Source organism: Caretta caretta, chromosome 4 (genome assembly GCF_965140235.1).
Source record: "Caretta caretta isolate rCarCar2 chromosome 4, rCarCar1.hap1, whole genome shotgun sequence".
Lineage (NCBI taxonomy): Eukaryota > Metazoa > Chordata > Testudines > Cheloniidae > Caretta > Caretta caretta.
The window spans coordinates 133418733-133432870 of record NC_134209.1 but is presented as its reverse complement, the minus strand read 5'-3'; the positions used below and the strand labels follow the sequence as shown (position 1 = coordinate 133432870).

Sequence of the window (14138 nt, the reverse complement as noted above, 5' to 3'; positions counted from 1 at the left end):
AATATTTTCCAATGGTCATTCAGGTACCCATTGTCAGTAACTGAACTTGTTTTATGATGAAATATGTAAATATGATTTAAAGCTGGGAGAGTAATCAGATAGTTATGAAGGTGCTGAGCTAGTCTGTTTAACTGACCCATATTACACAGAGTGTTAGAACAGTAAATTGAGGTCAACATTAAGATTCAGTACATATGAAGCAAATGTCAAGTTATTGAATTGATAAATGGATGTTGAGCTTTAACCAGGCACCAACTGTCAATAAACTAGTTCCATTAAGCCCTAGAGTACAGGAATCCTACTTTCCTGAAGCTAAATCCTAATTAAAACATTACTGCTTGAACTCCAAGTATTATATAGTTGTGATGCTAATTCAACGTCAGCAATTTTGCAATATCAAAAATACACAAAAAAGTCTATGCCTGTTACTTGATTTTTAGAATACCCATATAATGCACCATAATATGGACACTCAGAATTGGTCAGAAGTTCCTGTCAAGAACGCACAATCTGTAGTTTTCTGAACACCTATTCACCAAAATATTTCTCATGAATATGACAATAAGTACAACAAATACAAAAGGATGTTATCTTTATTTTTCACATGAAAAAAATACAGCCAGCTAACCAACTTATCAGAATCCTTTTTCAGACCGTTCTTGAAGGCACTTGTTTTCCACAAAAGGAATGCACCTAGATATAATGTCTCCTCGAAACCCATCAGTTTATATTTTACCTGAAAGTATAATGTCCCAGGGTTTCCTGTTGTAGAATGTCAATGTCTAATTTTTAAACTTCTTCCGCTTCATTGCCTTCCATTCACCTTCCTGTGTAGCAAGGCTATTGAAAAGATTTTTCACTTTTCTTTTTCTGTCAGAATCCCTATAAAAACAAACACATGTTTAAATCTTTATTCTGACATCAGATAAAATAGCAAAACAATATGTATTTTAATATTTATAAAAAGCTACATTTTTGAAATACTGCCTCTGCTACAGTTTAAATTACAAATATTATAGATAGATACTTAGAAATATACATTATGTGACTATATGAATGAAACAGCAACATTCAAACACATGCAAAATATATAGAGGTTGATGAGCAATACACATCAGGTAACTTTCATTGCAAGTCTTGTAGTGGTTGCTCCCAAGTTGTCAGACAACTGTTTGGACCTCAAAATATGGTTGACCAACATGCCAGTCCTGATAGGGACTAAGAGTGAACACTGGCCAGCATACAGAGTAACTCAACTGCCAGTAACCATATATTATTACCTTTCCATAATTTCTGAAAGCTGCATTCTAGCCAGGAACTGGTTATCTTTGCGGATCTCCCGAACAGCTCCTTTAAATTCACGTTTGTGTTTGTGAATCAGCCTCTTTCTTTCCTGCTCCTCCTTGCTGCCTCCCTGTTTCCTCCCGAACTCCAGGCTGAAATTAGAATGCATGTATGAACAAGCATAAATTATTATGTCAAGCATACTCTTTTATACTTCACAGGAACTAGCTTTTATATAGATGTTACTTCTTGATATTCTACGTCTTTGCACACTCCTATGGCAACTCTCAATACCAAGGGTTAACAGTCTCACTTATAATTACATATTTATAGGATACCATAGAAAAAAGTAACTGACTATATTACATAATTTAGATAAAGAGCAGACAACATTTTCCAGAGAGCAACCTTCCACATGTAGCACTATACTCAGAAGTATAGAGGCTGAGAAAACCATACTAGCTGGCTAAATCCAGTTGTCAGCATCTGTAGTTAGTGGGAAACCTGGACAAAAATGGATTCTCACAATGTGTTCTAAGGTTAATATTTCTCACGATAAATTCTAAGGGGGGCGGGGGGGGGAGAGGAGAGCTGTGTCTGTGTGTGGGAGGGAACGGCGGATACCTGATTTGTTTCACCATTTTGGCAAATAGCCAGAGGGAATTTAGTATGAATGCAAATGGTGGAGCAAATGCAGTATCTTAACGGAGACCAACAAGTAAGATAATTTATGATAGTAACTAGTGCCTCTGTCTGGAAATGAAGCAGCAGCCAGTGAAGAGTATGTGTGTAATATGCCCTTGCCAGTCTACCTGAGTCAGAGTGTAACTGCATTCGGTATTAGTAAAAGCTACCAAATACCTTTCAAAGTTAATCCCATGTTGCTATAATCTAACCCAGAACACAAAAAGATACACATGATGTGTATGTGGAAAGGTCTATATCTGATAGGAAGGGGTGATATTTCTTGGTCAGCCAAAGATAAAACACGTGTTTCTGGCCATTGTGACAATCTGGGAATCTAGGAAAGCTGAGAAGTCTAGACAGACCCCCAAAATTAAGAACCAGTTTAAACAGATACCCAGATTGTGTTTTATGTTGTGCTGGAGGTCAGATCAAATGCTCATAATGGTCCTTTCTGGTGTTAAAGATCTATGAATCTATTATTGAGGGAGAAATGAATAAGAGAGTAGGAATAGCCTCCAGATCCCCTGATTTCCAGTCCTATACTCTAGCCATAAAACAAGACAATCCGTCCTTAATTTCTCAGGATTCCTCCTTCCCTTTCTCTGGGTAGTCAATCCTTTGCAGTGTGTGCACCTAATGTAGGAGATGGCAATTCCATTCACTACTCTGCTTGGAAATTTAGGAAAGAATGACCAAGAGCCTTTAGCTGAAGCCTCTCTCTATGCTCCTCAATGCCTAACCTGCAGTTTTGCTTTCTTCACTTCTATAAGGATTACTGTACTTACACTTTCACTATTTTGGGTGTGTACAATTTCAATGGCACAGGCTTCTTTTTCTCACACACCAAGGGGGTATAGTGTTTTCCTTTGTCCTCTATCTCTTTCAGAGCATTTTGATGCAACTCCTGAAAATGCAGAGGTGGTTAGGATTTTAAAAGCTAATCAAAGATATCACGTTTTACAAACCAGTTATCGGCTGTCTCAGGAATAATGTTTTCCTGGCTAAGGCATCCTCAAAAAGCTACTTTCTCTCTTGGTAAGATCACAATTAACCTTTAGGATATTTGCTAGTCCTGAAGAGTTTTAAACCTTCAGGTCTGGCTAGTTTCAAAAGGCTTTCCAAGGTCTATAGGGGGTGCTGCGATGGACAGCAGGAAGGGTCTGTGGCCAAAGAGAAAAGAGGCCAGGTTGGCATGACTGACAATTGATAAAACCTAGTTTAACTCAGCTCCTGTTTCTCAACTTAAAACTCTAAGGCTGAATATTCATTGCTCTAAGGGTTACATTTTGTGACTCTAACATGGCCTTTCCATGCCATCTACATTACATATTATTCTTTAACATATTTCATCCTGCCTCTTCTGCTAGAGAGGATGCTACTGCTAAATAGGAGGGTCCATCCTCATTGAATGCAAAAGAGAGTCAGGCTACACTCAGATCATCTTATTCTTCCATCTCTGGAAAAGAAAGAGCTAACTAACTTTAACTGGTGAAGCTGACAATACATATTTATACTGGTTTTATTAAGGCGCCCATGCCCATGGTATCTGTTACTTTATTTGATACATTTGTTTGACTGTACCAGTGACTTACAGATTCATACAAGATCCTCAGGAACAGCACTGCCAGAATGCTATTCCTATAAAAGGAGCTACTTAAAGAGTTACCACAATGGAGATGCCTTAAATGTTACCCTCTCCACTTAAGTTCCCTCTAAGCTGTGCGACCGCGCAGCAGGCTATCAAGAGCTGTGTAGGCAGGGAGAGGCGCCTCTCCCCCAGCCCCAGGCTTCTGCAGCAAGAGAGGGCTGGGGGGAGTCCCCTCCCCCTGCTGCAGCCCCGGGGCAGCCTGCACCCCAAAACCCTCATCCCCAGACCCACCCCAGAGCCCTCACCCCCCATCCCCGCATCCCAACCCTCTGTCCTAGCCCTGAGCCCCCTCCTGCACCCTGAACCTCTCATCCCTGGCCCCACCTCAGAGCCTGCATCCCCCAAGCCAGAGCCCTCACCGCCCCCCAACCCTCTGCTCTAGCCCTGAGCCCCCTCCAGTACCCTGAACCTCTCATCCCCGGCCCCACCCCAGAGCCCAGCCCTACACCCCCTTCTACACTTCAAAGCCCTCGGCCCTCACCCCTGCCACACATCACCTCCATATTGGTGCACATAACAAAATTCATTCTGCACATGGATGTAAAAAATTAGAGGGAACATTGCTCTTAAAAAGGTGGGTTTGGCTGCACCATGAAAAATGTCCATCCAAAACATTATGTACACATTCCAACTTTTCCACAGAAACACTCATCTAGTCTTCAAATTGTCTAAGGGCTTGTCTATACACCAACTTAGTGCACAGCAAGCTGAGGTTAGAATTTATAGTATAACAGTAGTAGATCAATGTGCCTCACAGAATTTTTAGTGTGCAGCAGCAGCAACCTTAGGGCACTTAGGATGCGGCAGGCTAGTGCATCATAGATTCATACTCCAGATATCTGCACACCAAATCCTAAAAAGAGAACATGCTTGACCTTTGAAAAAATATTTCACTTTGTTTTTATTTTTAATTAGCTTTACGTTTTTTGTTAGCACATATTGAGATCCCAGAATTTACTAACTTTTACATCAGCAATTAGGTTTTTGGGGAAACCATTTACCTGCAGTTGTTTAGGGTATTCACTCACTGGTATATGTTCTGTAAGAAGTGCTCTGATAGGTTGCATTATTTCATGGAAGGATGACAAAGATTCATACAGAGCTGCACATTTCTTAATGAGATCCAAACACACAGCTAGACATGATAACCTGTTAGAGAGATATATACAGCCATGTTAAATTCGTATCTGCAATAATTTTACTGCATAATTAGAATATGCAGATGAAAGTTTCAAGAGTTTCAAACTAAACAAATTATAGGCAGTGTCGATAGTGCCACCTATTTTAACGCGAAGCGTCAGGCAACCTTAATCAGAAAACCTTGTTTTCTGCTGCTTATAACTTTGCCAAACTAACTGTTTGGGCTGAAATTTTCTCTTCTCATTTCTGCCTGCTTCAGGCTGATTTTTTTTTTATTTTGGAAAATTTTGGCCAAATATGTTCAGTCATTTTCACGACTAAGGCTAGAAAAAATAGCTTGTTTTGCCCATGGTAAAATATTCTTGCAACCTTTTATTTGAAGAGCTCTAGTGTCCTCATGTTTTGGAGGAGGCACTTAAAATTTAGCAGAGGTTGGCTTTTGTGTCAGGGTTGTGCTATTTGACATCTTTGTGAAAATCCACTCAAAACTGGCCAAGTTATAAGCCTCTGAACAATTTCAGTTTGCACATGCTCAGTAGAGACTTCAATTGTAGTAGCTAAATTTCTGAACATTCCGTCTTGACTGAGCATGGCCCAAGTTTCCTAGAACTGCTAGTGCTGACTACACTATGCACATACCATCCTCACACAGAGCAACTGAGCAGGCTCCATCCCCTTACATCTTCTAATGCTGACAGGACTCCACATGTGCCATCCCCACAGAGTGGATGGGCATGCTCCAGCCTAGGGCTGTAGGTGGCAAAGCCCAACTTTCCCTACAATGACTGCTCCCAACCAGAGGGATGGCAAGGGCTGGAAGTGAGAGCAGAGAGTGTCTCTCTCCTAAACTCTCAATGTTCCCTAGCTCTCAGGCAGCATGGAAGAGAAATCTGTCTAATTTGAATGCAGAGGGGACAACAACAGGACTGAGGGGAAGGAAAGAACTAGATAGGGGATAAGAGGTCTGGTGAGACAAGGACTGGAGAAATGGGGGAGGCTGGAACTGGTTGGCCAAGAAGACTGGTATTGGAAGTCAGAGAAGGAAAAATGGTGGCGGGCGGGGAGGAAGGGAGACTGATCCAACCAGGAGCCAGGTAAGAACGAAGACTTGCTGTGCAAAGAGACTGGGACAGGGAGACAGTGATGGGGGGGAGACATGGCCAAGGGGATGGTATGATGGGATACTAGATGGGGAGGCCTCTGAGTTACTACAGAGAATTATTTCCCAGGTATCTGCCTAGTAGGTCTTGCCCACATGCTCAGGGTCTGACTGACTGCCATATTTGGGGTTGGGAAGGAATTTCACCCAAGGTCAGATTGGCAGAGACCCTGTGGGTTTTTCACCTTCCTCTGTAGCATTAGGCACTTGCAGGTTTAAACTAGTGTAAATGGTGGATTCTCTGTAACAAAGTCTTTAAACCACTATTTGAGAACTTCAGTAACTCAGCCAGAGATTAGGGCTCTAATTACAGAAGTGGGTGGGTGAGGTTCTGTGGCCTGCAATGTGCAGGTCAGACTAGATCAGTGATTTTCAAACTGTGAGTCGCAACCCAGTACTGTGTCACAGAATGTAAGGCACTGGGTCACGGCAGCTCTGATCTATTCTGAGCCCTCACAGCTGCAACTGAAGTCAGTAGGAGCTATGCTTTGAATATATAAAGTACTATAACTTACTCTAAACAGTCAGGTCCCAGGAATCTCAAATTGGCACAGAAAATTAGTGGAAGCTTTTGACCATAATCTCCATGCCTTAGTTCCCTGCCTGTAAAATGGGGGTAATATCACTCCCTCACTTCACAAGGATTTTGTGAAGATACATTCATTGATGTTTGTGAAGCACTCAGATATAATAGTGATGAGTGTCACAGAAAAGCACAGGAGGAAATTAATAATTCTGTCTTCAGAGCAGGATTTGAATAATGTGCAGTAAATAAGGCCTATGGCCACACAAAGAACAACGAGGAGAAACTATTCAGTAGCTGCTCATTACATAAATATCATCCATTCTGTGCACTGAACGAGGCTCGGACTCTGTGGAAAAACAGAATGTGATCATGTAACTGAACACTGAATCACAATGCATACCCACAACTGGGTCAAATTAAGGTTCCACAGGCTCTTAACTCTCGTAACTTCTGAGCGCTTGACTTTGCAATCCTAATAATGTTCTTTTGATGTGGTTATTTTTTCATGTAATCAAGATTTATTTGCTGCTTAAGGATCTGACCCATCAAAATGTTTAACAACTCCTGTGGGGTGCTGAGCATCCTCAAATCTCACTTAAGCCAAAAAGAGTTGGGGGTGCTTAGCCCCCACAGAAAGTGCTCTGCACTTTGCAGCATCAGACCCGAAGAATGGTATATTTCGTTATTTAATATGTTACAAGAACCATATGATGAAAATAATTTATTACACTTGTCCACCCTCAGCTTTTGTCCTAGAAGGTAACATGCTTGACAGAACATTGTCACCGAAGTTACAAAAGAAATAACTTGGAGTTTCCCCTTACATATTCTTCACATACCTGAAATGATTCATTTCTGTTTTGCTGCTTTCCTTTAATTTAGTCATAATATTGAGTGGCAGATTTTGCTTTTGCCATGTCTCCATATCCTTCTTATCACAGACCAAGAGTAATTCTGAATTTTTTCCTGCTGGTCTGAAAGGATGCACTGGAGTATAGCCTAAAAACACAGTTACAACAGTTATATACAGATTAGTTCTCACAATTAAAACTTAGTCTTAAAACATGAAAAAGTTGATTTATAGAAAATTTATAGTTTTATAAAGATCCTTTATTAAAATTAGGCTATTTCAAATATACACAACGCTAATCTTTTTACAGAAACATTAGCCCAGTAATCACGTCAGCGGGGGGTAGGGGAGAAAGATGGTGGTACCTGAAGGGACCAGAATAAGAGATCAGCTGGACGAGGGAACTTGCAAAGCAGTAGGGACAGTGACGTCAGGAAAAGTTTCACAGCACCCTGTCCTAAACTAATTCTCCCTGGGAAATTGCCAACCCTGATAAAGAAAAATAAATCTGTGCAATGAACAGGTTTTTAAGCCCTGCAGGCTTAGAAAGGAGCTCATTTCAAAACCTTTTAACAATGAAAATAAAAATAATTCTATTAAGTTATTTATATATTATATTGACATTGATGCAAATGGCTCTTTATATGTATGCAAGAAGAGTCTGTGCCCTGAAAGTACAAAGACGACTCGGGGGTAAAGACAGATGAGGTTTTGGCTTTAAGGCCCCAATGCTCATGCTTAACTTTACTACTGTAAGTAGTACCAGTAAGTCAATCTGACAAGCATGTGCATAACTGTCCACAGAATCAGGGCCTGAATGTTTAAATTATACTTATCTGCTCTACTTCTAACAGAATGGCAGACAGTATTTATTCTACTCGTATGTTTGATCAATATATTACCAAAGGTTACCTGCCTAATAATGACATTTCTCCCACAAAGGAAGAACAATGGACTTTTTTTTTTTTTTTTAAAAAGGGGAACAATTTTTTCTAAAGCCTTAAGTACATCTGAATCTGCATTTGAGACATACTCTCTCAATCTTTTCTTAGGATCTGTTCCACATCTCTTCCTCACATGAAAGGCAGATGGATCAGGCCCTCAATGTTAAAATAATGGAGTTATATTAAATTATGTTACTAGCTGTTAAAAATAAATATCAAGGAATTTATTGGTATGATAGCATATCAATATGTATCACAAAATTAGGTGTGAACTCATTTTTAAATATCCTGTGTCAACAGACAACCAAGCTGCCAGGACAATCATATGAAGGAAGTATTTGGCAGGTACGTGTCAAAGCCATATTAAATTGCACAGCAAATATGTCAATAGTTCTAATGTGAATTTCTAAAATATGACTGGATTTTTATACATGCTTCAAATACCAAAGCTTTAAAATATCTCACACAAAAATGTTGATATTCTATGTGGAAGTAATTAATATCTATATAGATTAGCGTTGCTATACCACTAACAGACATTTTATTTAACTTTCCCTCGCCACACACATAATTAGAAACCAGCACTACTTGTTGGGAAGTTTCACACTGGTAACAATTTACAGACCTATCGGCGATAAATCATATCAAAGTTTGAACAATGGAGAAAGTTTTGCAAGCAAGCATTTGATTTCCATGATTCGGCAACAACTCTCCTCTTCCCCTTATTGGTGAATTACTGTCACTAAATTCCCTGACAAAGAAAAAAACGTGTCATCTTTGCACTTCGAAATGGGGCACTGAGGAAGAGTGCCCAGAAAAAGAGAGAGGCTGGCACGGAAATCATGAGCAAGTAGAAAAGGCCAAATTAAAGAGACAGTCAGAGATGATGTGGTCGCAAAGTGTTAAATATGAAGATTGCTCTACATTACAGGCCAGATTTCCCACTCTGTTACTATGAGTGCAAGGGGAGGCAAATCCAGGCAGGTATGCAAGGAGGCAGAATATCAGCTTTGTGGCATACACCTTTCTTGTATCCTGATTGCATAGAAGTCCCACTGCAGTTCTTCTGGCATTCTGGTTATCAGGTGAGGAGTGGGTAGCATCAGCTGCAGTCTGCAGCATCAATTGCTACCCCCACAACTACACAGAAATTAACTTTATCAGCATTAACTCACACTGGTTTCCTCACTACACCATGGTGCCCAAAGGGGAAGGAGCTGTTTTTCTATGGGGGCTGGGAAGCAGTGTGGAAGAAGAAGGCTTCCACACAGATGGCGCTTGTGTCTGGAGGATCTCCTGGGAACTGCAGCATTTGAGAGCTTAGTTTCCTGGTCAGCTCAGGAGATCTATCTAGGAGATGACTTGGCCTTTCATTTGTAACATGAAGCTCTGAAGGTGGAATTTTTAATTGCAAGGAAGCTTGAGGTATAAAAACAAATGCACATTCATATTTATCATTCCAAGCAAACTTACTCTGTAGTCGTTTTTGGGGTATAGCTATGTGAAGCATTCCAACGAGGAAATTGATAAGTTCTGGTATGAATCTTTGAGACAGTGATACATATTCCAGGAACAAACAGCACACAAACAATCCTTTAACAACATCTTGTAGTGTCATGACTTGGCACTAACAAAAAATAAAAAAACCCTGCATTAACATATTAGTATGAAAATTAAGGCTTTATGCCATGAGCAAAAATAACCTCTGATAGATTTTAATAAGTTTCACAAAAAATGTATGATCTAAACCACTAGTCATTTTTAGCAGCTTTTAAAAAAGCTAGCTAATACATTTTTAACTGGGGTCATTTTTAATACATGTTGCTCCTCCCTAGGAAAATTTGACACCTTACCTCATTGAAGGGAGGATGTGCAGAATTCAGTAGAAACCTTGCCAAAACTACTTCAACCACTTTTAACCACTAGAGGGCACTAAAGCGCAACAAGAATTACTTCCATTTTATATCTTGCCTTGTTTCTGTGATACTTATTCTGTTATTTGCTCGTCTGTTAAATTTCGGTCCTACAGTTTGCATCGCAAGGCTGTGATGTCCACTTTTAGAAAGGAACTAAACAACCACCAGATTTCAAAGTAACTCTGCACTTCCTATGAGATAGGAGCAACTGAATCTGGACATTTCAATTATATAAATAGGGCTTTAAGATTGAAAAATGAGACACTTCTGTTCAATATATTTTAATGTAGTTAGGCAAGTTCTGGAGGGACAGAATAGATATTTTATAAATAAAATCAACTATCCCTCTTAAATAAGAGCTATTAGCATATATGGAAGATAGTATCACTAATGAATTGGATCATGTACCCACTATATTCCATGACTCTCACAGACTTTATATACTAACAGAAGAATGGCTTTAAACTGAATTGTTTGGGTAACTCCATTTAAAGTAGCCAACTGTTGGATATTGTTCTGTCATGAGGCAACAGACCTAAAATTTCTGAACTGTTCAGGAAGGAGCTGGACAAAGCACAACACACATTTTGGGGAAAAATTCAGGACTGGAAGTGTGTTGTAGTCACTCTGTAAATGATAATCAAGACTGGTAAAGCCACAGTGTAACTGGAGCGTGCTGTGGCTATACAAAGGCACTCAGGGTATGACCTCCAAGCTGTTTGGATGTTTGAGGGACCCAGGTTGCAAGCTACAATAGCAAATCACTGTGATGCATCGGAGGTTGCAGGGCAGGTGGTGAGACAACCTCCGACTGGTCTGGATTGTACCCTGAAATGTCATAGGGGTATACATTTAGTTTGAGCATCTATTATGATGTTCTTAAATGGTTTCCATTCAGTTTGCAGGCATTTCACTCTTGTGACTGTTTCTTTTAATTTCCTTTTAACTAGCTTCCTCATTTTTGTGTAGTTACCTTTTTGAAATTAAATGCTATTTTGGTGGGTTTCTTTGGTATTTTCCCCCCTACAAAGAGGTTCAATTTAATTACATTATGGTCGCTTTTACCGAGTGGTTCAGCTATATTCACCTTGGACCAGATCCTGTGCTACACTTAGGACTAAATTAAGAATTGCCTCTCCTTGTAGGTTCCAAGACAAGCTGCTGCAAGAAGCAGTCATTAGTGATGTCTAGAAATTTTATCTCTGCATCCATCTGGAGGTCATGTGCCTAGTCAATATGGGGATAGTAGAAATCCCCCATTATTACTGGGTTTTCTGTTTTTGTAGCCTCCCTAATCTTCCTGAGCATTTCATAATCACCATCCCGGTCAAGAGGTTGATATTATTCAAGTATGGAATTTCAAGCCATAACAGATTCTATGGTACAGTTTGATTCATTTGTGATTTTTCTATATTTAACGCTATACTTCCTTTCACACACAGTGCCACTCCCCCAAAAGCACGAACTATTCTGTCATATATATTTTGTTCCCGGCTTTACCGTGTCCCACTAATTATCATTGTTCCACCAAGTTTCTATGATGCCTGTTATAGCAACATCCTCATTTAATACCAGGCACTCAAGTTCAAGGGTGGAGTTTTTGTATGACAACTCAATGGATGTGATCTTGTCAGAGTAAGGCTTTACTCTAAGTGGGACTTTACTCCTCAACTAAAAATATTTTCCTGACAGTTACTGATATAACACACTACCAAAACATATTCCTAGCTATTCTTTCAAAAAAGTTCTAAATATATATCTTAATCTCATTGCATTTTAAATTGGAGTATAAGACAGAAATGGAAGGATTGAACTTTATACTGAAGTAAAATATTACAGACATACCTTAGTAAGTAACTGACCCATATATACCAATGCAGGTGTTACTACTGGGTGCCTGAAGTCAGAGGTAGGAAATAGTATTGCAGTAATTTTCAAATAAATGAGCTGAAAAAAGGATAAAACAGATTAAGAAGTTAGAATACAGTAAATAACTTTCTGAGTATCTTAATTGGTTTTACATATAATGTGACTTTTGACATGGACCTGCTATGTAGTAATCTCAAGAATACTGAGAAGTAATAATTGATATGTAACCTAGTTACCGAGAGACTGTACAACATACTGGAGCAGTAGAATATTTATTGTGTGTCTATACTGCTTTACTTCAATGGGAGCTGTTGGAAGAACGAACAGGCAATACAATGGCTCCCCAGATAAGGACATCATGGCACAAATTTGAAAGACAATGTGGGTGATCAAAAGGACTAAACAGCTTTTAATGAGCACTCTCCTTGTAGCTGGACAGAGACCTGTTTGGTGAGTTAAGAGAAGAGACCACCACCCTGTTGGTCTTTGAAGGTTTGGAAGCTCAGACCTACCAGGATTCCTATATGGAAAATGGATAGTTTTCTCTATAATGCTTTTGTTCTAAATAAATAATACTTTGCTCTAATAAGGCTGTTTGGTTACTGGATCTCAGAGTAAAATGAACTGCAAGCACTGAAGATAAGTCAGGCCTGCTGAGGCAATGATGGTTGATCAGAGAGGACTTCAGCCTATGGCCCAGTCTAAGAATTCCATCCCAAAAGATGAGAAGAGGTCAGTGGTTCAGTTAACCTGGTAATTGTGACAGTGACATAGTAAACGTAGAAGCTAGAAGTGGACACAGTCTTCCTTGATGCATCCACAAGCACTGCCCAAACCACACTGGAATAACGACTCAAGTAAAACCAACCTACCCAATCTTAAAAATCTCTTGCGTCTGCTAATTGTCTCCTCTTAGTCTGTTTTACTCCAGTACACTAATTACAGTCTTCACTCTTGTACTACTCCATTAAGCCTGGAGAGATGAGGCAAGCAGTTCCCTCTGAATCAAACATTGACTTATAGCTTGTCCTTTTAGCACGTTATCAAACAATAAGTTGTCACTATTTTAAATGCATCCCATCCTGAATTCCCAAATATCCAACTGCCTATAGTTGAAGAGTCTATTCATAGATTTAGAATAGCCAATAGAACTGTGAAGCACTAGTAAAGAGCGATGATCAACTATTTCATTCCAAGGTCCCTAGTTTATTGTCTATCATATCTACATCTCAAAATATTATTGTATTACATCCATAGTTCTGTTTCTTAATTATGCAGAAAAGTTTTTGCACTGTAGGATACTAAATCTCTGTGGAGACTTTTTATTTTAAACAGTTTATTTAACTGAGAAAAAAAATATTCATTGATCAAAGATAGGAAGGACAACCTTGCCTTGCTCTAGGTGGCAGTAATTTTAGCAATGTTATTAAGTGTTGCATGGAACACGCAGAATCCTACGCTCAAGTCTCAGGCAAAACAATGTTCAGTTATTTTAAGACTGGATAAGAAACCTGCAAATCAGTTAATTTAGAATCAAACAGGGTTTTCTCCTCTCAATATTTCTGCTGCCATGCTTCTGTTCTGTAATATTAATTTATTTCAGGACAGGCAATTCAGGGCATAGAAAACCCACAGAAGCTGCAATGTGTCATATCTTGAATTATAAGCTGTGAAATGCAAAACAAGATTTAATGTCACCCTGGTATTTTACACTAACGGAAAAGGCAACAGACTTTTTTAAACAAAATGTGTTAATTACCATGTCTAGCCCTGGAAAAGTTGCACGGCCTTTGACTTCAATCATTTCTTCCATGTCATGTGCAGCATCTTGGAGGACAAACTTAACGCTGTTACTTGCAGCTTCAGGAAACATCTGGCAAAGACTGTACAACGGCCTATTAACAAGAAAACACAAGTCACGAGGAAAAGTTACACCATTTATATTAATAAAGAACTATGATTTTTATGCATCTTTGGAAATGTTATTTGTGCTAGGCTAAACACAAAATGTCAATTAATACTCTGAATAAAATTATTTCTGCAGAAGACAATTAATGGGTGCACACATGTGGCTGCTAGGCTTTTGATTTACTAGATTGACATTTTTCATTAGGG

The 14138-nt window shown here is 39.3% G+C and overlaps 1 protein-coding gene across 2 annotated transcripts in view; it reads right to left on the bottom strand.

Annotated features, from left to right (window-relative positions):
• Nucleotides 1-575: 575 nt before the first annotated feature.
• The window catches only part of NOP14 (NOP14 nucleolar protein), a 33910-nt gene continuing 20347 nt past the window's right edge, over nt 576-14138 (bottom strand). For both annotated transcript variants that reach the window (XM_048849058.2, XM_048849059.2), the window contains exons 11-18: nt 13783-13918; nt 12000-12101; nt 9712-9865; nt 7284-7443; nt 4621-4768; nt 2757-2875; nt 1281-1436; nt 576-882 (exon numbers count right to left, since the gene is read on the bottom strand). In XM_048849058.2, coding sequence (XP_048705015.1) covers nt 783-882; nt 1281-1436; nt 2757-2875; nt 4621-4768; nt 7284-7443; nt 9712-9865; nt 12000-12101; nt 13783-13918 — 1075 coding nt within the window. In that variant the 3' untranslated portion in view covers nt 576-782. The remainder of the gene's footprint in view (nt 883-1280; nt 1437-2756; nt 2876-4620; nt 4769-7283; nt 7444-9711; nt 9866-11999; nt 12102-13782; nt 13919-14138) is intronic.